The 23,796-nt window shown below is 42.1% G+C and overlaps 1 protein-coding gene across 1 annotated transcript in view; it reads left to right on the top strand.

Moving 5' to 3' along the window:
• The first annotated feature begins 317 nt into the window (after positions 1–317).
• Positions 318–23,796, top strand: part of RGS6 (regulator of G protein signaling 6) — a 242,709-nt gene continuing 219,230 nt past the window's right edge. The window contains exon 1 of the mRNA XM_056852259.1: positions 318–412. Within this exon, the coding sequence (XP_056708237.1) occupies positions 338–412 (75 nt within the window). The 5' untranslated portion in view covers positions 318–337. The remainder of the gene's footprint in view (positions 413–23,796) is intronic.

The raw sequence follows: 23,796 nt of genomic DNA, 5'->3' as shown, positions 1-23,796 counted from the left end.
AAAGGAAGGTGATATGCTGCCAGGCACCTTTCTGACTTCTTCCCAGGTTCGTTGCCATCATTGTTCCTGTTGTCTGGGGTAGGGAACTGCATGGGATCCGGTGACACAGGAGGAACATGAGCCTGTGGTAAGGGATGCCCACGGTCCAGGTATCTTCTGTATTGGTTGTACTGGAGTCTTCACTAAGAAATGACAACTCTCTCTGGCTCAGCATGAATCAAGATCTGCCTTGGGCATCTTAATTTGCTATTTATCCCTATCATACTTCTGTTTTTCTGGGTGTTTTGTTGAATTCTGCTTTTGCCTTTGCAGTTGGGTGAGAAGAGACCTGTTGATCATGGCCCAGGGATCCAGTGACATGGAAACTGCTGATCAAGAGGAGAGCTCTCCAAACATGATTGTTTACCGAAAGGTAAGGCATTCAGGTGTATTCCTAGCTTCTGATTTAGACTAGTAAGAATAGTTGACCCTTTCAAAACAATTTTGTTTTTCAAATGGGTTTCTAAGATATCTTTTTGTTATTATGTTAGAAAATTGGCAATTCTGTTGTTTTTGTTGTGTTTTGTTGTGTTTGAAACTACTGTACTTACAATTCCAAAGGAAACTTTAAGAAATCATTGACTATAGCTAAAATAGGTTGAATCCAATTATTTTTGTTAATATTAAATATTCTGGTTTGCTTTATGTACTACTGAGAAACCACATCCACAATTAAAATATGGGATTTCTTCATTGGAATCAGATTGGCTTAAATCTCTGTACTTTGACTTAAATAAACTCAGCAGTCAATCTGTTAAAAGGATTTGGCCATAAGTTTACAAAAATATACAAGAAACGTAGTTTAGTACGAACCACTTTACAAAGAACCCAGTATTCCTGAACATGGCTGTTAAGGAAATGTTTTATATAGCTTACTGAAACTAATTCTACAATGTCTTAATAGCAGATGAAAGAAAACAGTAGAATAACCAGCACTAGATTTCTGCACTACAGTCTCAGTTTTGAATTGTTTCTCCTTCATTCATCCATGGAGTGGTATTTTCTGCTTCCCCTAACCAGTACAGCCTACAGAGCCCTCTGAAATTTTGTTCGTGGGGGTCAGCAGACCCTAAGAAGCCACAAAGGGAGCTAAGTGAGGGTCTACAGCAGCGGGGGACTTGGTGGAAATGGTTGCCCCCTCTGCTTTTAATCCTTCAGATCTGCATGGCTGCAGTGGTGGACCTACATTTTTGGGGCCCTGAAGCTTGAACTGTTATGGGACCCCCTTCACAACCAGCAACAATAGGGCAACATCCAACAAGGCCCTGGCCCCAGCCTGATGGAATGTTCTTCCAAGTAACATCAGGGCCCTATGGAAGCTTCAGAAGTTTTGCAGGGCCTGTAAAACAGAGCTTTTCCACCAGGCCTACAATTGAGGGCAACCACAGGTTGTTATCGTTACTGGCCTCCATCTCCTCTACCTCAGGGCTTCTGATATGAGGATTTGGCTGCTTGGCCGGGCCTCAAATGGCCCTGTAATTATATGAGTACCATCTTGTTAACTGTATTGAATGGTTTTATGAATTTTATTGATTACTTATGAGTTTTAGATATATATGATTTTATTATGATTGTTTTTACCTGCTGTCAGGTAAGAGAGAGGAATGGGGATCTTCAGTAGCTGCCACCACTCTGGTGTGAGCCTAACTCAAGAAGGCCCAGAGCACCCTGCCTGCCCCTGGCTGCTTCTTCTCGTAACAGGGTATATTTTCTAGGTGACCAAATGAGGCATGAGGACCCAGGGCAGAGTAACAAACAGTTTATTAAAAAGTGCTAATAATAATGATAACTCAAGCCACAATAGATGACAAAACCAGTAAAGGCAAGCAATCAAACAAATAAAAGCCCTAACACATCCATCTTTACTGTCCCTAGCTGTCTCCTGGCACTAGGCCTCAGGCTAACTCACCCTGGATGAGGGATCCCTCCATCTGCGGCAGCCTCTCCCCAACCCTGCTCCATAGGAGTGAACCCCCTCCCTTTTCAGGCAAGGCATTTTATTTCTTCTCCCCAGGCACCACTCCCTTACCTCTGATTGGCTCTAGCCTTCCCTCCAGATCCTCTTGGTACCTGGGAGATGTAGGCCTGGTAACTACTTTAATATAGGCCTCCCTAGGGCCTGTAGGCTGCACTTGAGGCCTAGGATCATGACACCCACCCTAAGCCCGGCTTTGACGGGGAATGAGGGTGAGCTACAAATTTAACTAATAAATAATAATAATAGGGAGGGGGTCATCAGAAGGGGCACGTTAGGATAAAGAGGTGAAAATCTGATCTTTTGGTGTTAAAATGCACAAGCGAGACTAATGCAGCCTGAATTGAGAATTCAGATGTCTTTTTGTGGTTCCGATTGGCTCTAGCCTAAGGGCTGAGCTATAGAACTATTAAGCCGTGCACCAACGAAGGATTTGAGGATCCAGCTGCCAAAATGTAGGCTGTGAATAGATTCTGGTGAGCTCAGTGAGCCCTTACAGCTGGGCGTTCAAGCACTGCAAGCCCCCAAGAAAATTTTGAAATTTGACCAATTACAGGGACATTTTGAGGCCATGTGAAATGGGCATTAGTCTTAGAGCATATTCTAAAGTCAATATTAAGTACTTCAACCCATTGGTTTATGATTCTATCACTAAAAAACTTCATAGATTTTGCAGAGAAATTCACTCATTTTAAAAAAGTTGCTTCGGGGGCACCTCCAGGATTGGGGGCCCTGAAGCTTAAGCTTCATTAGTTTCACAGTAGATCCACCTCTGCATGGCTGGATACATGCCACAGTGTAAGCATTTCTCACCTCATAATACAAGCCTCATTTAAAAAAAAGTTTACTGCAGTGCTTTTGATATTTAGCGCAGTAAATATATTAAATATGTAAACTCATTATATTTGAAATACTTTGGGAGGTAAGCATTTATGTTATCTCGGCTGTGAGAGCACTGATTTTGCCATTTGTCTGTCTGTGAAATATGGGGTTTAATATTTTTTTTAAATAGCAATAAATCATATACTTTAAATGGTGGAGGAAATTCTGTTCAGCTCTGCTGAAAATGGAAGCTGCTTATGAACTGAAATCAATAATCAACAATCCTTGTTTAGCTCTGTCCTGGAGAACTGCTGAGTTTCACTAGACTACCATTGTCAGGCACAAACATTGTTTATGTATATAAACAGTATGATCCTGAATTCAATTCGTGACTTCTATGCCTGGGAAAACAGATTAATCACAATGGTAATATATGGAGCATAGGTTTGATTTGGTTGTAAACTATTATTACTGTTGGGCAGGATCCTGTGCTGAATCACTAATAGGAACACATGTTTGACAATGGGTGTGTTGCATAGAATCATAGGCTTGTAAGACTCACAGTTGGCCATCAGGTTCAAATTAGAAACCTAAAGTTAGTTGTTAATTACTATGATTTACTGAGTTTTCTTGTATATAAATATGTCCAGTGCATATATATATAAATATGTCCAGAGAGTCTCCATGTAGCTTTTATTGATTTTTCAGGTTGCTTTTGTTAACATTTCATGTGAAAAGTTGCGTCAAGCTTCAAAAGTTAAATAGAGATCATAGGTTGCTTTTTCGATTTGCATAACTTCATTATAATACAACAATGCAAGTTTGCTGCAATTCTGCAGGTAAATGTACCACTGATAATGTGTGTTATCTCCTCTGTTATTCAGTTTGCACTTAAGTGATGTGATTCAGGTCTTTCAGACAGAATTTTCATGCTCCTAAATTGGGAAGTTAAAGGATTATTACACTATTATATACAGATATGATCATCATTTCCCTGACAAAAGCGGGCTTAAAGACAATTGTGCCGGCACTGTTGTGATACTGCTGTGAAAATGAGATGTCTTTAAATACTGACAAAACTAAAATCATAACTTGGGTTTAGAGGTCTTGCAGTCTTGGCTCCCTCAAGGGTTGTTGAAAAAACAACTGTATGGACTGATCCCATACCCAACACACACAAAAGGCCATAACCACCATTTTCATATTAGCCTCTAGTTACTGGTAGCAGACGTTATGTCACTTGCACTTAACCACTGGGTGATTTGGAGACTGGTGGAAGAGATAAAGGGATGCTACAAACCTATTTGAGAACACATTCAACTGTTGAGCCCATCATATTTGAAGGTGACAATCAGATGTGAGCCTGAACTCAGTCTGTTCAATTTTTGCTGAACAGCCATGAATACCTGCAGAACCAGTTTGGACAGGGTTTCCGCAAAAGTGTGCGTGTGCAAACCCACTGCCAATTCAAACTGATTGGTGGCCATTAGCTCCACTAAGACTACATAGATGAACACTGAAAGGTAGGATTTCATTGAAACACAGCATGCACTGATGACTGATTTATACGATATGTGAGTGATTTAATGAGTAAAAATTAAATGCTCTATAGAACACTCACACAGCAAGGATGGGGGAGTAGTAGAACCTTAGGCTCTGTAAGAACATGAGTGCATGAAAAGCCAATTGCGCTATACTACATAGTTAGTAAGGAATACAGTGAAACCTGTCAAACACTATCATACAGATCGAGCAACTATTGAACTGGTTGTCGAAAAACCAGGTCATTGTTTGCAACGTGTTCAAGCCCCCCAGTTCAGACTGGAAGGAGGCCTGTCACCTGCTATCTACAGCCCAACCAGTGCTCTCGCGGTCATTGTGCCTGCCCTCTCCTGCTACTCACCCATACCTCCCAAGTTCCCACCTTGATCAAGTAGGTAGCAGTGGTGCTCTGTGAAATGTCTCCATGGCAACTGAAATAGCAACTGTCTTTGTTTCTATCCCCATGGACATACAAACCCTGTCAGTCTGTGATTTGTCATCAAAACAATGTTTGTTGGTGGGGTGGAAGTGTGCTTTAATTGACAAATATGACAGTTCAGTTTCTGGAGCCTTGAGTCAGAAAATACCTCTGAGGATGAACTAGTTTCCTCTGATTTCAGTATTCTGTTAAGTCTCTGAACATTGCTGTGGCTGATTAACTCCTGAAACCAACAGCTTATGTGGTTGGTGTATTGTTGTGAACACTGCAGTGACTGAAGCACAGACACGCAGAAGGTCGCAGTGACTACTTCCATGGCTAGAAATGTAAAATACAGTTATCACAAATTTTTTTGCAGCGGTTTCTTTCACGTTTGCCCACCACTACAATATACTTAAGCATGAAAAGAACAGAAATATATTTTTTCAGTGAAACGCCTTTACCAGTTCATGGTTACTTGTAACGAATAACCTCTGCTCAAATAAATGAAAGAAAAGTATCAGTGAGCTAAAGCTCATTAAGGGGAAATCAGTATTTCCTGTATAAACCTAGGAAGAGCATTTGAGGAAAATATTGTTTGTACAGTACACTGAGGAAGACACAGAGAGACCGACAGCTTTGAAAATACTAGGGCTAAGCAGTGCAAAGAAGAGGAACATCAAAAGTGAAGTGTTTGTGCTAGAGACTTGTAGGCTAAACCCACTGCAGAGAAGTCACAAGATATAAGCGAAGAGGGAATCAAAGGTGTATAAAAACTGAAGGATTAGAAGTCTCTGACTTAATGATGCTGCTATGTCAGAACAGGTTGGAGGAAGGGAAAAGTCTGAGGTAATATGCTGAGGGATTTAATGTAGCTAGAAGGCAGTATTACTCTATGTAAATTCTATATCTATTTCAGATAAGACAGCTTACTTTGATTCTTTCAGTGAAGAAATTTTATCTCAACTGGGATTTGCACGAGTTTGCATGATCAAGAGTGGGGAAATGATGTGCTGAGTTCAGAGACTAGCTCAGTGCTGACACTAGACCATGGCTCAAACCTGGGAGGGGTGTGGTTGGTAAGCTTTTACAGGGTCAAGTAAAATAAACTGAAGGAAAAAAGAGAATTTTTCTTCTGCATACCGCAGTAGCAACCAAAGAATTCCATCTAAGTTTCAGCTCATTCCAATATCAGAAGTGGCATCGCCAGCCTTGGCATCCAGTCAGTTCAGTATGGTGATGCGGGAAGCCTCTACAGTTTTTTCAGTCTGTCATTGATATGTGCAAGCCTCACTGACAAATTTGTTCAGAAGCTCCAGTTTCCAGCCTTAGCCATCATATGTGCATCCAAGGCTGCTTGGGTCAGTTTTTGCGTCAGTACTGACTGGATGATCCAGCATCAGTAGTGCACCTGCCCGTGAATATCCGTCTTGGTTTCTTCTGTGGGAATCCTGGCCTATGGTTGAGGGCAGCGACAGTATGTGAGATAACTGGCATCCTCCCCTTGCCTTCTCACTGTTTGGTACCAACTGGAATCCCCACACACAAAGCTTACTCTGTGGCTTTGAGCAAGTTCATCATCTCTCAGCCCGGTCTACCCTGGTGTTTTATTTATTATTTTATTGGTTAAATTTATATATTTTTATCTTAACCTTACTCAAAGGAGCTTAAGTTGACATACATGGAGTTTTCTTTCTGGTAACATCAGTGATGCTAAGAGAGGGTGACTGGCCCAAGGCTACCCAATGAGCTTCAAGGGCCAAGAGACATTTGAACTTGGGTCTCCTACTCACTATACTGCATTGCCTTTCTAATACACATTGTTGTGGTGAAGATTAACACAATGTGTTGCAGAAATGCTAGGATGATAGTTGGGGATGTATTTTGCCTGTCTTGCTGACGTCTTAGGGACAACAGGGGGGTACTGAGCATCTCTGCACACTACATAGCACATACATCTGACCTTGTGGCATATTTGTAGTACTAAGACAACTGGGTCACAGTGCCTTCAGTTAATGAGTCAGAGCATGCTTGCTGCCTGGGATAACTGTTGCTTGCTTGAAGAAATTTCCTTGGGTAGATATTGCACTCAGACTCTAAAAATTGAGATGTGTTGGGGGGTGGGGAAGAGAGAGAGAGAAACGAGAACCATTGACCTGGATAACAAGATCAAATTAAGATATGTCAGGTTGATGAGGGATCCCTCAGGGATTCATGCAGGAATAGAGATTCTTTCCTAAATGGAATATGAAAGAAGTGCAGCATGAACTTCTTCCTGTTCTTATTCTATTTTAATGTTTCCCACTCCACTGCATACCTGATAGGGCAGCCAGCCAGTGCCTTTAAGTATTTATGGATTTATGCATATGTTTTTGGAATGAAAACTGACAAACTAAAACGAGGAAAATTATTGTATTGTAAAGATGGTAACTGAGGATATTTTACCATCTAAATTCCCAGTTCAAATGCAAACTTAAAATGTGTAAGAAAAAATGAGTTACCTTTATGATACAAATTGCTATTGTGCAATGTGAGCGTCTGTGTTATTCCTAAGTAAATCCCAAGGGGATGGTCACTGTGCTTAGAATTGCAACCGTTGCCTGCAATCTTATGAATACTTATTGGAAAGTATATTACCCCATGAACAGGCTCTCTGGATCACTGCTTAAGTACATAGCTGGGATCCCTTCACCAATCCCCAGAAGGGTTATCCATCTTATTTATTCTGTTTCTTAAGTTGGGCTCTACCAGAATTTGGAATCGTGTCTCAGTTAATTACATTCATCATTCCACAAATACTAACAGGATCTGTCTATCAGTTAGCAATGATACATCAATTATCTGTCTCTGAGTTTGATGTATTTATTTCCCTCACTATGCCCCTCCAATTAAATCCAAACAAATGGTGACCATATAACCTAAGCTTGTTATTCCACTTGGGCCATAAACTTCATCACAGACATAATTGATATCCTAAACTTTCCCCCTAGTTATCTTACTGATTTACCAACGAGGATTGAAACTTTTCACTCCAACCCAATCTGCTTTGAGCAGCATCTTATTTCTCCCTGTCTTCACACTTTTGGGGTATAAAGTTAGCCCTAAGAATCTCAGATTCATGTTCCAGCTGTTGGGTCCCGTCTATATAATGGGCTCCAGCTACTGGCTCCAAATTCCTGGATGAAAATGTGTCTTGGGGGAAGGTGTGTGTGACTTAGCATTATCTCTGCCATGCCAATGCAGGCATTTGTAAAGATCACGCCCCTCTTTCCACCCATTTTCATCTAGGTGGCTTCCTTCTCTCACTGACAAACCTCATTGGACTTCAATCGCTGGACCAGGCTAATATGTGTTTTGCTCTCCTTCTCTTTAAACTCTCTTTAAGTTCATACTCTTTGTTTAGGTTATGATTTAGCAGAAGTTGGGATCTATAGAACGACTCTTTAGTGTGTGCGTGCATATGTTTCAAACTTTGTATTCAATTTGCTAATTCCCTTTGTTTTTATCCTTTTTCTTAATAAATCCTTAACTTTAAACCAATATCTGTTTATTCATAGAATCTGCACATGCATGAAATTTCAAATCAAGTCCTGGACCCTGGTATACATCAGTCAATATGGTCCCAATAAGATTTGCCCAAAGCACAGGTGTGTATAGGCTTCTGACCCCTTAGAGCAGGGGTGTCGAACTCATTTGTGAGGAGGGCCGGATATAACATAATTGTCTCTTGATTGGGCCGAAGATGCGTAACAAATAAATAAATAAATAAAATGTAATGCCAGGTACAGGAGATACAAACTTTATAGAAGACACAGGCAAAATCAATTATTGATATTATTTTTTTTACTTAAAACATAAACAAGTTTATAACAATAAAATTCTTACAGCATTTTCTTTTATTTAATATTGTTATTGTTTTAAGAATGTTTGTATTTTAAGTAAAAAATGATATCATTAATTGGCTTTGCTTGTGTCCTCTATAAAGTTAATATTTCTAGTCCCTTACATTCATTTTAAAACTCTGGTAGGGTGGGGGTAGCTGCCTTGGCTGGCGAGCTCGCAGCGGACTTGCCAGCCAAGATCTGGACAGGGTGGTGTTGTCCAGAAAGTCAGGGAGAAAGAGACCGAAAGAGTGAAACAGTAAGGCCTGCCAAATATAGTGAGGCTTAATTCTGAGTACACATACTTAGGATCATGCTGCACAAGAAGTTATTAGTGAAAATACACAATTATAGATAAAATGTAGGATAGGAGTTAAGTAATGAAGGAAAAGTAATGCAGGAAAAGAGGAAGACCCAACAAGAGATGGATTGACTCAATAAAGGAAGCCACAGCCTTCAATTTGCAAGATCTGAGCAAGGCTGTCAAAGACAGGACATTTTGGAGGACTTTCATTCATAGGGTCGCCATGAGTCGGAAGCGACTTGACGGCACTTAACACACACAATGAAGATTAAGCAAAGTTACTGCAACAGCTATAATTATTTCTTGCTGTCGAGTCACAGATGACTTATGGTGACCTGTGGGGGTCTCATGGCAAAAGACAATTAGAAGTGGTTTGCCATTGCATGCCTCCATTTAGCAACCTGGACTTCCTTGGTGGTCTCCCATCCAGTGGCGTAGCGTGGGGGGTGCAGGGGGGGCCGGCCGCACCGGGCGCAACATCTGGGGGGGCGCACTCGCAGCTCTCTGCCCCTGCCTGGCTCACTCACTCACTCTCTCTCACTGCAGTGAAGACGTCTTCCAACCATTCATAAGCCGCGGTATCCAAAAAACCCTTTCAAAGCGGTGTTTTTTGTATAACATTTTCAAACTCTCAGCAGGCCTCCAGGGGGCGGGAAAGCCGCGGCCCCGCTCCCCAACTCACGGCAGGGCCGCCTCAGGCATTAATCTCCCTCCCCCTCGCCGCTGAGGCAGGGCCGCACGGCGGAGCCCACAGCGTCGGCCTCACCCGGCCCAGCCCACCTTGGGGGTGGGACTCAGCAGCTCCTCCCTGCCGGGCCAGCGGAAGGGGGGGGGAGTTTCAGAGGAGGCTGGAGGGCGGCGGCCGTCTTGTTTGTGGCGAGCAGAGGCGGCGGGGAAGGAGGGGTGGGGGGCGAAGGCGAGACAAAGCTGAAGGGCGCGGGGCGGCGCTGGGCCCTGAGAGAGGCGCCGGTCCCGCGAGGGCCGTCCCACCGGCCCGGGAGCGCCGCCTGCAACAGGTTCCTGGGCACGCGAGGCCGCCGCACTCCTCCAGGCCTCGGCCGTTGGTCTCCGCCTCGGTCCCGGGTGGTGGGAGCCGGCGCCACCCGCCTCAATGCGGTTCGGGGCGAAGATGATGCCGGTAAGTGGCCTCTGGGTTGCCATAAGTCGGCTGCGACTTGACGGCACTTTACACACACACACACACATTGTTAGAGAAACCACTTGTGGATTAGAATTTGATGCTTAGTGAGAATTGCCTCCTGGACTTTTCTTTTTCAAACTCATCTTCCACTTATTACTAATTGGTGAATTTGAATTGTATACAGTTAATTTAGTTTTGCAGCATGGGCCAATTTACTATACATCTTTGCCTCCTGTGGCCAGGATGTGCACAGAGGTGTATAGCAAGCATCATATCAGTAAACAGTAAATATATGTTTTGGGCATATGAAAATGAATGGGGGGGGGTACATGAAGTCCCAAAAGGAAGCCAGTGGCTGCTTTCCACCTAAACAACACAGGAGGAGTATGGCCCAAAGACAAGCAGGCATAAGGTTTGTATTGCATCTTCCAAACACCTCTTAAACACAAATTATTAAGTACAGAGGTATTTGCAAGTCCCACAGCTGCTTGGTATACCGAAGGCCCCAGGTTCAGTCATTTTACTTTAATTACATCAGCACAAACAATACATGTGCTTAGGGGGTAAGGGTTTCTTTAACTAATCTAGTGGAAGAGACTCGAGTGCTAAAATCCACGGGTTAGGGGGCGCAAATTACTTGCCTTGCCCCGGGTGCTGACAACCCACGCTACGCCACTGCTCCCATCCAAATACTAACCAAGGCCAACCCTACTTAGCTTCTGAGATCTGATAATATTGGGTTAGCCTGAGCTATCCAGGTCAAGGAATTATTATTATCTATTTAATTTTCATGTATAGTCCACCTTTTTCACTGGGACTCAAAGCAGAATACAAGTATCAATCAGTAAACAGATTACAAAATATAATTATATCAGTCAGTCATTAAGCAATTCACTTGAAACTTGGCAGCTCTGTAGGCTACAAACATGCAAACTCTTTCGCATTCCAGTGTGGACTGTACTGGTACCTGGGGAAACTGCAACGTGGGAAGCAGCTTTATCTTGCACATTTCCCATGTAGCCTAGATCTTCCAACATTACTAGACTGGAATAATGTAGGAGGGGCATATGGTGTGACTCTTTTGCCATGAAGATAACATCCAAAGGTCCTCTTAGTTTCTCTCTATTCTGTGCGTGGTACTGAGGTTTCATTTCTAAACCTACAGTTCTGAATATCTTTTCTCAGGGAACAGCTCTACCTCTGACGTTAAGTATTCTTAACTAATGCTGGGATCCGGTCCAAATAATTGCTTTTTACTTCAGTACAGCCTTCAGTGTATAAATCTCAAATTACTGCTGACAAAAACAGATGCTAAATACAAATCAATGAGCGTTTTGTTGTTCCTGTGCTGTCCAAGATGAGCTCTGTGAAAGAAAACTCTGAAATATTTAATATATGGAGGTGCATCTTTGCTTAGTGATGTTCGGAATATATTATTAAGGATTTGAGTGATGGCCTAAACACAGTTCCTTGCAGGACATAGAGAGCAATGCAGTGTCTGAGTGCCTGTATTATATCTTTCAGCATTCCTTAATGGTTACTTTTATTAGCAACTTTTGAACTCATTATTGCTAACTGACAGGCTTCAAACTAATTTCAAAAACACGAGAAGTTTAAGAACCAGTTACGGAGCCATTTGCTAAGGTTTTTTGGTATTGAGCTTTTTTGTGTATAGCTAGGGTTGCCAACCTCCAGCTACTAGCTGGAGCTCTCCTGCTATTACAACTGATCTTCAGCCAATAGAGATCAGTTCACCTGGAGAAAATGGCTGCTTTGGCTATTGGACTCTATGGCATTGAAGTCCCTCCCCTCGCCAAACCCCAATGGCGAAGAAGGACCTGGCAACCCTATGTATAGCACTGCTCATCATTTCACCATGGTATTAGGAATCCATACTCCTGGATAGGCTTGTAGAGGTATGGTGAAAATGAGAGTGGCATGTATGTCAATGCATACACCTATACCTGTATGTCTACCACAGTGAAGTATTTGGGATTTATACAGTGTCACAAATGTGTGTAATGCCTTACAGAATACAAGAAAAAAGAAGTTACTGCCACATAGTATATAAATAGTATGCTTATATACTACATAGTATATAAATAGTATATAATAGTATATAAATACAATATAAAACATGATACAAGGAGGGTTTGGGGAGGGGAAGGAGTGTGATGGGGATAAACAGGGGAGAATTTGATGTCATTCCAGTTACACGTTCTTAGGCTGCAGTCCCAAAGACACTTCATTTGGAATAAGCCACTTGCTTAGGATTGCATCCTTAGTTTTCAATTTCAGAATTTTCAGATTTCACTTTCAGCGGGAGACTTAAGGCATCTAGATACCATGCCTATACACGGTTTGGGTTTATTGTGTTGACTCTTGTTTTGATTTATTTATTCAAAACATTTCTATCCTACCTTTCCACCTCATTTGAGCCGTCAAGGTGGTGAATAGTTAAAAAGATTAAAACCAACTTTTAAATTATATCTAACAACACACACACACACATTGTTCCTGTATATGTTCCTATTTCAATGATTCCTGACCCTGTCTAGCATTTGGATGGGAGACCTCCAAGGAATACCAGGGTCGTGATGCAAATCACCTCCCATCTGTTGCCTTGAAAACCATATGGGGTTGCCATAAGTCAGCTGTGGCTTGACAGAAATATAAATAAATAAATCAATGATGTATTCTAGCTAAGGTTCGGGCAATTCACTGTCTGTCTTGGCATTATCTCCTTGAGGATAAAGATGACTTGCTGGGAGGGTGACTGAGATAGAGGCCTGGAGCCAATGAGCCCTTTTGTGGACTTACTTATTATTATGCTGCTCCATGTGTTCTTGGGAATGTCATTTCCTGCCAGAAAAGAGTATGGGATTTGTAGTTCTTCTGTTTCCTTATTCATTCTGTTCAATTGTAGAGGCAAAGGGAAGCATGACATTACTAGTTCTCAGAAGGAAGTGATGTTCTGAGTCCTGAACATCTTCAAGGATTATAATTTCCAGTTAAGGATGAGGCCTCTCCTCTCTACTGTCTAAATTTGTTTTTGATTGGGAAGGGAGTAGGGTTGCTAGGTCCCCCCCCCTCCATCGGTGGGAGGTATTGGAGGGCATGGCTGGGGCGATTGTACATTCAGCTGCATGTGATGCAATTACGTCACTTCCAGGGGTAAACCCAGAAGTGATGTAATTGCGAGTGTGCAAAATCCCCGCTCTGGAGCAGCCCGATGGATTGGCAGGCAATTGCCCGCTGAAACCACCCACCTGGTAACCCTAGAAGGGAGGCTGGAAAGGAGGGATGGCTGGCAGCAGGGGAATCAAATAAGGATTAATCCTAAATTTAGAGGGTCGTGGGCCAGGTGTGTAATGGGTGAGGTTTTCCAAACAGAGAGAGTTCATTTTCTCTGCTTCACCAGCTCTGAATTGTTCCCATCATACATTTCTACCACAGTACTGGGTCTTATGAAACAAAAGTTGGGGCTATTCTTCCATTTCTTTCTTAGTTTGGGGTCAGGTCAGGGATAATGTAGTAGCAGATGTGAAATTAAAGCTCCCCCCTTACTTGCTACCATCCTTTGTTGAAATAAAAGCTTCTTCTTGCTGAAAAATTAATTATTGAGTGTTGCATTGCTTTATAAGATATTTATGTATTCTCCTGAGCCCTGTCTTTTTCTGTATCGGAGTGCTATCTGGAGAGCAGTTCAGGCAAGAGAACATCTCGGCTTTGCTTTCTGATTATGCCTTGTGCTGAATTGTATCAAGACAACATTTTAAAACAAAGTGAGAGGGGAACCGGAGAAAGGAGGAATATAAAATCACACTGCTTGGTAGAATGACCTGAATTTGAACATGCATCTATCTCTATCTCCCCTAACATTTATTGGGGCATGCTGTGTTCTTTGTAAGAGCATCTAACTAGTTTTAACTGGACAGATTGTGAGTAAGGTTGCCAGCCTCCAGGTGGGGATGGGAGTTCTCCCAGAATTACAGCTGATCTCCAGAGATCCTTCCAGGCTCCATTCTCAGATCTCCAGGAATTTCCCAACATGAAATTGGCAGTACTGCTTATGAGCCAAACTGCTTTGACATGCAACTATGTATGTCTTTCAATTGGAGTGTTCTCTCTCTCTTTTTTTTACATTGAAAGCAGTTTAAGGAAGTTTTGAATTTCAACAAAGGAATGCTGACTGTGGGAGGAGGGGAGCTACTTATGCTATCTTTTGGCTCAAACTGCCCCCTTCCTCAGTCATCTTTTCATCACATGCATTCAACACTGCCACATGGTTATAATGGTCACCCACCTACCTTCATGCACACTGATAAATACACTTCTCATTGGTATGAAATTTGCATTCAAGTAAGATTCTCCTATACTGTTGGGTGAGCGAGAAGGGGGCCTACAATTCTGTTAATTTTTTTAATTTAGTTGACTACATTGTGTGGGCTAAACAGAACTTAATCCATGTCTTCTCCCTCCAAGTAAGAAAAGGAGAGGCACAAACAGAAAAAAGCAGTAGGGACGTTGGAAAATTAAAATAGATGTGTACGTTTCTTAGTTCAGTTGCAGCTTGAGTCAGTTGTACCATTGAGGGACTGTTGTTATTTGGGAGTAATCGGGCGAACTGGCCACTAAACTTGGTAGGGTTTCCAACCTCCAAGTACTAGCTGGAGACCTCCTGCTATTACAACTGATCTCCAGCCGATAGAGATCAGTTCACCTGGAGAAAATGGCTGCTTTGGCAATTGGACTCTATGGCATCGAAATCCCTCCCCTCCCCAACCCTACCTTTCTCATCCTTTGCCCCCCAAACCTCCCACCAGTAGCGAAGAGGGACCTGGCAACCCTACTTACAGGAAATTTTCCTGGTGGGCCACAGACCTAGAGGGCACCTGGAAGCTAGATGAGCTAATGCTCATTGTTGGAACTGCTGAGTGGCCCCTACTGCCAGTAGGGTTGGCCTGGCAACCTGTGGGAGTCCAGGGGGAGCAGGGACATGGGGGCATCATCAGCAACAGTATGACATCACTTCTGGTGAAAACCGGGAAGTCATGTTGCACCTTTCTAGAAATTGCCGATAAAACCATAGAGTTTCCAGTGATTCCTAGAGGAAATCGACATCACTTCTGTTTTCCCTTAAAAGTGAGGTCATGCCTTTGGTGCAATGATTTTATGTGTGAGTGTGTTGGTTTTTCACCTGCCATTTCTCCAAGTGGTGGTGGGAGATCTCCCACCATAGCAGGAGACCTGGCAAACCTAGCTGCCACCACAAGAGCCACTTAGTTTGCTTGATGGAGGACCATTTTCACTTCTCATTCCACTCCCGTGAGTAATGTTTATTTATAAATAGCAAAGTTGTGATGGGAAGGGGTTATGAGGACAGAAAGGGCCTTTGTGTTTCAGGGAACCTTGGGAGACAGTACTTTTCATTGCTGCAAATACTGCATTTGTATCTGCATAAGGATAATGATTTGCCACAGGCCAGCAGTAGACAAATAAGCCAGGTTTAAATCAAGGCCTTTCACATCCAAGTTATGTATCTTGTACACTGGACCACACCAGATATCAGCAGGGACCTGTACACAACATTAACAGTTTACAAATTGGTTGGCAGCAATTTACATTAGTGGTATTTATTTTATTTGCTAAGCAACTGCTTTATTGGGCTATTGGAGCAATGCCCTTTTCCCTTCTAGCAATCATTTCATTATTTTTACAAGCAACAGTATAACCACCATCTGGCTAATGCAATTATTTTTTAAAATGACCGACAGTACTGTTTTCTCATGAGCAGCCAATCTCTGGGAGATATGTATTAACCGATGTAACTATTCTTTTGGAACTCTGCACTTAATCTCCAAATTGAGAAGTGCTCAGATTTAGACAAGTTTAGAAAATATGACCTATGATCTGCAAACCCTGCACTCAGCCCATATGTGTGAGAGCTAATTGAGGTTACCCAGTTCTGAAGGAAAGGCACTGTGCACACACCTCAAGGGATCCCATTTCTTCTTTACATGCTTCAGGCTTAAGTAGGGTTACCAACCTCCAGGTGGTTCATGGAAATCTCCTGCTATTACAACTGATCTCCAGCCGATAGAGATCAGTTCACCTGCAGAAAATGGCCGCTTTGGCAATTGGATTCTATGGCACTGAAATCCCTCTCCAAATCCCGCCCTCCTCAGGCTCCACCCCAAAAACCTCCTGCTGATGGCAAAGAGGGACCTGGCCAACGCTAGGGTTAAACCTTGCAATTTTCGGTGTTTAGGAGCATCCATCTTTTCTTTCACAGTTGTAAAACAGAATAATGCTTGTTAGCAATAAGCAGTATAAGGACATTTGATGAGACAAAGCAGCTGTGTCCCATGTGTGGTTCACTCATTTTATTTCATAACCATTTTCCCCCTTTTAATCATCATTTACCAAAACGATTATTCAGATTAATTAATTACTTATGTTAGGTATCTGGCTGCAACTGAATGGGGGGGGATGATTGGCAGTTATACTAAAAGTGATCTTCCAAGTCTGTCTGTGGAAATAGGATTCTTTGCAAGTAATTACTGCTAAGTCAAAAGAAACAGTTATAATAAATAATAGATTTATATATCCTGAAGTCCTAAGGATTTCACTCCTACCACTTCCTCAACAAGTATGTAACAAGGCCAGGTACACTCTTTGTGAATTTTGCTTCATTACGTTTTTGTCCTTCACTGTCCTAGTTTTAATTAGGGGTGTGTACCAAGAAAATTTCATTATAATTGCATTATAATTTCAGATCTGGGCTGGGAGGGGGTACTGTGATTGCTTATTCTCATGGGGGACATTACTGGTTTGGGATTCAAATCCATGTGGTTCCAGAGTTTGGGACCATTGTTTTCAATTGACAACGTATACAAGGGCAACTGTTTATAAATATAATGGCACCAAAATTACACAGAACACAGTCCTCTCTGTAATCTTAAAGACCTCCTAACTTTCAAGCAGCTTGAACAAAGGCATTTGATTTTTACAGACCCCCAAAGTAGTGACTGCACAGCTGCACGACCTTCCACTGATTCCTTAAATGGTGGTCAAGCAACAGCCTATCAGGAGAGCTCTGGTTGGCCATGGCATTAAAAAACCAAAACCCTGTCTGCATTTTCCTGCTCTTACAGTGACTGACTGACAATAAAAATAATTCTTACCTTTCCACTGAAGCTCTGCCTTTGCCATCCTTCCTTGTTGTGGTCTGTCTGTTTCCTTTCACAAAGTAAAAGTGGCTTCCTTTGCAGATCGCTCCCACCTCTTTCCTTTGGTCTGCCATTATTTCATATGGGAGTAGGATTGCCAGGTCCCTCTTCGTAACTGGTGGGAAGTTTTTGGGGCGGAGGCTGAGGAGGGTGGAGTTTGGGGAGGGACTTCAATGACATAGAGTCCAATAGCCAAAGCGGCCATTTTCTCCAGGTGAACTGATCTCTATCGGCTGGAGATCAGTTGTAATAGCAGGAGATCTCCAGCTAGTATCTGGAGGTTGGCAACACTATATGGGAGACTTTGGGGGGGGGGGGGACAGGAATAGCTGTTTTTCAACCAAGTGACACCAGAATTGCATTGGAGTGAGTGCTGCTGTCCTTTAAAGAGCCCCCAAGTTTCAAGCAAATTGGGCCACTGGAATAAATTATACGGGCCCTTGAACAGGCTGCCCCAGCCATTATAATTGCACTTTCATTATCCCCTATGGGGGATTTTTTGGGATGGCTGGAGTGGCTGTTCTTCAACCAAATGCCACCAAAATTGCAGCAGAGTGAATGCTTCACGTCCTCTAAAGAACCCCCGATTTTCAAACAGATTGGGCCAAGGATGAATTCTATGAGTCCCTGAAAAGGTGTCCCCAGCTCTTTAGTTTCTCAGCCATAAAAAGAGCTGTGCCCGCACAAAGGAGGATTCGGGGAGGAGAGAACTGTAGCTCTATATGGCTTGTCTGCAAAGGTAATTGGCTGGAAGTTCTCTGTGCTCCTCCCTTACAAATATCCAATGGGAAGGGGAAAATGCAATAGCTTGAGAAATCAGTAGAATGCAGGAAAAACACAAGCCAATGCTGTAGTTGGCTAGCAGCACCCAAAGATGAACAACAACACAGATTGTTCTGGGAGTTTTTGTTTTTTTAGTACCTAAGAATCTCAGGTGTGTGTTACCATTCTGGAAAATCATGGTAATGGCCTGAACCAGCAATTTTTTGTGCATAGCTTCGGTTTGGGAATTTCATTATACACACCCCTAGCACTAATCTCTGCTTGTTTCCCAATTGTTCATGCTTCCTTCTTCTGGGAGTTGTAGGATTGTTTTTAAAGGATCACAAATAACTGTGAATTTGTCTGATTGTACCTTCAACCCATTTGCCCCAAGAAAATTAGGTGCAGTGTCCAAAACTAAAAGATAAAATTATAAGTAGCTGAATTCTAGAATTGTTGAAGTATCTGGCTTTACCTTCTGCTGAGAAATTTGCAGGGTTTGGTGCAGGCAGTAAACGGTTTAAATTCTGGTTTGAAAGATGGAATGGGGTGCTGCTATCATATCACACAAATTCAGTGACAAAACTAGATCATGTGTTTTTTCTATAACTTGTGTGATATTACTGAATATTATGCTCAGTGATTATTGAGTGTTGAAAATTTTGATAGAATGCCATGTCTAACTAGTATTCCACATCTACCTGTTCCTGTCCTCTTCTACGACCATTAATAACACATCATGGAAACCTTGTGGGAAAACTGGCTTGGATTTATCCTAAAGTGAGGTGAGTACCAGGACTTCTTGGTAGTTGGAATCTTGCAAGGAATACAGTACTGGTAGGGTTGTCAGGTCCCTCTTCGCCACCAATGGGAGGTCTTTGGTGTGGAGTCTGAGGAGGGTGGGGATTGGGGAGGGGAGGGACTTCAATGCCATAGAGTCCAATTACCAAAGCAGCCATTTTCTATCAGTTGTAATAGCAGGAGGTTGGCAACCTTAAGTACTGGCTACCTGATCCAGAGTAGACAGTGCTTGAGCACTTTTGATTCGGTGCCAGAAAATTTTATAACACTGTGTTCAAACAAGTAAAACGTATAATTTCAAAAAACAATAGGAACCTACTTCTATTTTGGATCGTTCCAAACATTCTCAAAGGTATGAAATAGGAATTCATTGTAAATTCCATTTGGGATACAGAGAGATGGTGAAAATAAGTTTATTGGATGTGACAGGCCATGCTTAAGTAACGTTATTGCCTATAATTGCCAAGTTATGGTTCTTGTTCTTCAGGAAAGCAGATAGGCCACTCTTGCATTCTACAGTTCAGATGCAGGCCCAACAACACAGATGTAGCTGTGTGCAAATGTAAATGAAGTTGGTGAGAGTGAAAGGTCTTAAGGCTCTTTAGGCTGATTGTTACTCTCTTTCTTTTGTACCTGTATGTTTTTGAAAGCCTAAGCTTCTACTTCAACAAAAATGCAAAGCTTTTCAAAAGCCTTTCCAGCTGTGAAGCTGTCAAAGGCCACACAAGAGAAGTGTATTCTTGCTGGTAAAGTATCTCAGCCAAAAGCTGTGGAACAGTGCAGCGTGTCATTTGCATACCAACTGAAATATCTCAGGATGAAGACAGACAGAATTTTCTGGTGTGGAGGAAGTGATTTGAACAAATAGAGAATGTGCATTTCTGTGTCCATCAGGCCTCTATCCTGGTCCAGAAGGGAGGGTTGCATTGTTTGCTGGTTCTTGATTCTGCGGTGGCCAAATTCCATTTAGGACATCCATCCCAGTGTTCAGTGTTTTCCCTTTCTACAAAGTTCTGTGCTATAAAGCTGCTTTGTGTGACACCTCTGTGCTGCGTTTGGTAATGGTGGCTGATTCAGTGCCACCCACACTGTTGCATTGACTGGATGAGCTGGTAACAACCCAGTGTCGCAGGTTGTGACATTCTGCTAATGCAGCACTTTTTGTATCTTACCATCAGCACAACAGTAGCATGCCCTGGTGGTGGTGGAAAGTACCATCAAACCTCAGCTGGGCGACCCTGTAGGGCTTTCAGGGACGAACAGAGGTAGTTTGCATTGCCTGCCTCTGCATAGCAACCTGGGACTTCCTTGGTGGTCTCCCATCCAAGAACTAACTAGGGCTGACTAGGGCTTAGCTTCCGAGATCTGACAAGATTGGGAAGCTTATTTTCATCTCTGCACATATTAAGGGCAAACCTTCTGTCTCTGTTCCCCCCCCCCCCCCAATTATGTTTGAACTGAACTTTTTGGGGTGACTTGTCTTTGTTGTTGTTTATATTTGGGACATCCAAAGTACTTGGAAGGATTGAAACCTATAGTTATTTGTAATTGGCTGCTTCAAAAGTTTAAAGTACACAGCCAGCCCATTTCCTGTTAATTACATCTGAAGAGAGGCTTGATGTAAATGTGTCATTCCAAATATGTAGTGTCTTGGGGCAGTCTCTGCTGCTGTGGCCTGTATTCTGAATAACACTAGTCATCTGGTAGTTGGAACAAAGAAAACTGTAGTCATTTTTTTTTTAAATTGACACCCCACTCCCAAATTACTTGTCATTTGTCTCTTTCAAGTAAGTAGAGTTCTTCATTAGTGTTTTAGCCTGTATAAGACATATAGACAAGTTTGAATACTTTCTGAAACAAAGAAACAGAATAGTTACTGCATATTGGACTGTGAATGACTGAGAGAGATAGAAATGAGATTTTTAGCACAATCCTGGAAATCTCCATTCAGAGGTAAATCCCACTATTTTCAGTGGCTTCCTTCCAGATAATTTTGCATAGGACTGAAGCCTAACAGTGCATTCCTAAGGAGAGTTACTCCATTCTAAGCCCATTGAAATGAATGGGCTTAGACTGGAGTAACTCTCCTTAGGAATGCACTGTTAGTGTGTGTGTGTGTGAGAGAGAGAGTATGAGAGAGAATATAAAAGAAAATGCGTAATCTAAGAGCCAAATATGATGGCAAACTCCAGGCCCTTGCATCATTTAAAAATCACTGTAAAATGGTGATGGCAAATTCAGAGTGGCCAGTATGAGTTTGTCATCACATTTAGTTTGGCTCTAAGCAGTTATACCCTTTTAAACCCTTTCACCTGAGTGCTTTTAGAAAAGCAATTCTGTTTAGGATTGCACTGTAATTTACACAGTGATTTTTTGAACTTGTTTTAATATATTTGGGGTGTTGTGGCTGTTCCTAAGCTTGAAGTGGTTAAATTAACCACATGGCAAAACAAGTTGATACCAGCCGAATTGGCTGACATGAACAGAAATGACTGATGTCTGTAGAAAAAGCTGTGTTGATTTGTTCTTGCAGCTTGTGGCACACTATCAAGTTCATATTCATTCATTTCATGCGTCTGGTTTGCCATGTAAATGCAGAAACCGGAGCTGCTGCTGCATAGGCTGAAATAGGTCCCATTTATGGTCATGTGATCGAGCTCCTGTTGTTTGACTTTTAGACACATAGGTCTTTTATGCAGGGACGTTTCCCCGCGGTCACCCCTGCCGACTGCTCTGGGGCTTCCTTTTGATTATGCATGCCTTTCCCACCTGTCAAAGTTCACCTCGTTGTCCCCGTGCGTTTTGCCCACATTTTCCAGATTTTGGCTAAAACAGCATCTTGAAAACATGAGCAAAACATATGGGGAGAGCGAGGCAACCTCTGACAGGCAGAAAAGGCATGCATAATCAAAAGGAAGCCCCAAAGCAGTCGGCGGGGATGACCGCGGGGAAACGTCCCTGCAAAAAAGGCCATACTTTCTCAGCTTTTCACACTATAGCTGATGTAAAGTAAAAGTACTGAATATACTTAAGTTGAAATCTAATGTGAATCTTAAAAAAATAAAGAGTATTATATATTGTACTGAAATGTCTCATACTGTGGAAAATGCGTAGGTTTTCTGCATTTCCTCTAAGGGATAGGATGAAGAATCACATCCCTATAGGGAAAGAGAACTGGGATTGTTTAAAGTAGGTCAGAGACAAATTTAATTTCAAAGTGGTTTTGGTGTGGTTGCGGGAGAGAGACAGTCTAATACTCTATAACTTAGGTAACTGTGTAGAGTGGTTATAAAATGTACATGAGACAGGTTATAGGCATCAACTATTACTAATATATCTCATAATCCCTCAGGGATCTGATAACTCAAGATAATTAAAACATTTATATTATCTACACACTCACACAATGAAAGCAGAAAGTCTCAAAATCTGTGAGCCTATTAGAATTTGGGCTGATCCATTTTCTTAATTTCTGCTTTTCATAGCTGAAATGGCAGCTTGAGATGCTGACCCAAGACATTTTTTACTTATTGATTTGTTAGCTGCCTGTTCTTGTAGTCATTAGCAATGTTCTGTCCTGAGGTTTATTGGAGCAAATTAGCAGCTGTAATCAAAACTATTATGGTCATATCATGTATTATCTGGATTTTTATCCGACCTTTCTTTCTTATAAGAGGTTCAAGGCAGACAAGAAACTCCATAAAATAACACTCAATGCAGTAAGGAAGAATATACAGTAAAAATCAGATCAATGTAATACAATTTAGTGCTGTCAAGTCGCAACCAATTTATGGTGACTCAGCAAGGGGTGTTCAAGATATGAGCAGAAGTGGTTTGCCGTTGCCTTCTTCCTCATAGCGACCCTGCCTTCGTTGGTAGTCTCTCATCTAAGTAGTGGCCGTGTTTGACCCTACTTAGCTTTCACGTTGTAATGACCTTGTGCTGAGCTGTTACAAATCATAGAAACATAGCGTTGGAAGGTACCTCAAGGGTCATCTAGTCCAACCTCCTGCATAATGCAGGAACTTCACAACTATTTCCCCCCATACCCCCAGTGACCCCAACATATTTGGGAAGTGGCTGTTCCATCTGCAGCAGCTCTGCGGCACTTTTGGCCTAGACATATTTGGGCTGATCATCCTAGAAAGCTACTTCCCAGCCCTCTCTTTTATTAAGAAAATTACACCCAGTTTGAAGAGTGATATAAAGAAAAAGCTTTATGCAAAACAGCATTGTATTTAGTTTTACTGTAGACATAAACCGAATGTGAGTCAAATGATCCTAGTTACTGGCTGCAGCAACTTTCATTAAATCAGATGCATAGTTTTCTAACATCTAAGAATATGGCTACTGTTTACTCACTATGAAATGGTCAACTCAGAAATAATTATTTTTTGAAATGGCCCCCAAAGAATGTACTGAATAGAATTGCCTGTACTGAATTGCCTATACCAAGAGTCTTGTGAGTTAGCATGCAGATAGGGTTTCCAGGCCTGGCTTGGCAACCAGTAGGACACCTGGGAGGGGGGCAGGGACATGGGGGAGGTGTGGCTGTCACCAACAGCTTGATGTCACTTCTGGGAAGATCCCAGAAATAAAGTTACGCCTCTCTAGGAATTGGCGGAAACTCCGTGGTAAAACCATTGAGTCTTTGATGATTCATCGAAAGGACTGACATCACTTCCTGGGTTTTCCTGGAAGTGACATTGTGCTATAATCCTGACAGACATTTTGGGATTGGCAACCCTACATACCTAGTTTAAATGGACAAAAGTTAATAATATATGTAAATTGCTAAGAATGTAGAATAAAGATAGGAAAATGGTTGAAGGAACTTTGGAGCCTACAAAGGCGGAAAATACAGTGTTGGTGGATAATT

Source organism: Euleptes europaea, chromosome 6 (assembly GCF_029931775.1).
Source record: "Euleptes europaea isolate rEulEur1 chromosome 6, rEulEur1.hap1, whole genome shotgun sequence".
In the NCBI taxonomy this organism is placed as follows: domain Eukaryota; kingdom Metazoa; phylum Chordata; class Lepidosauria; order Squamata; family Sphaerodactylidae; genus Euleptes; species Euleptes europaea.
Note: the sequence above shows the minus strand (reverse complement) of the source record. Positions and strands in the feature narration are given on the sequence as shown.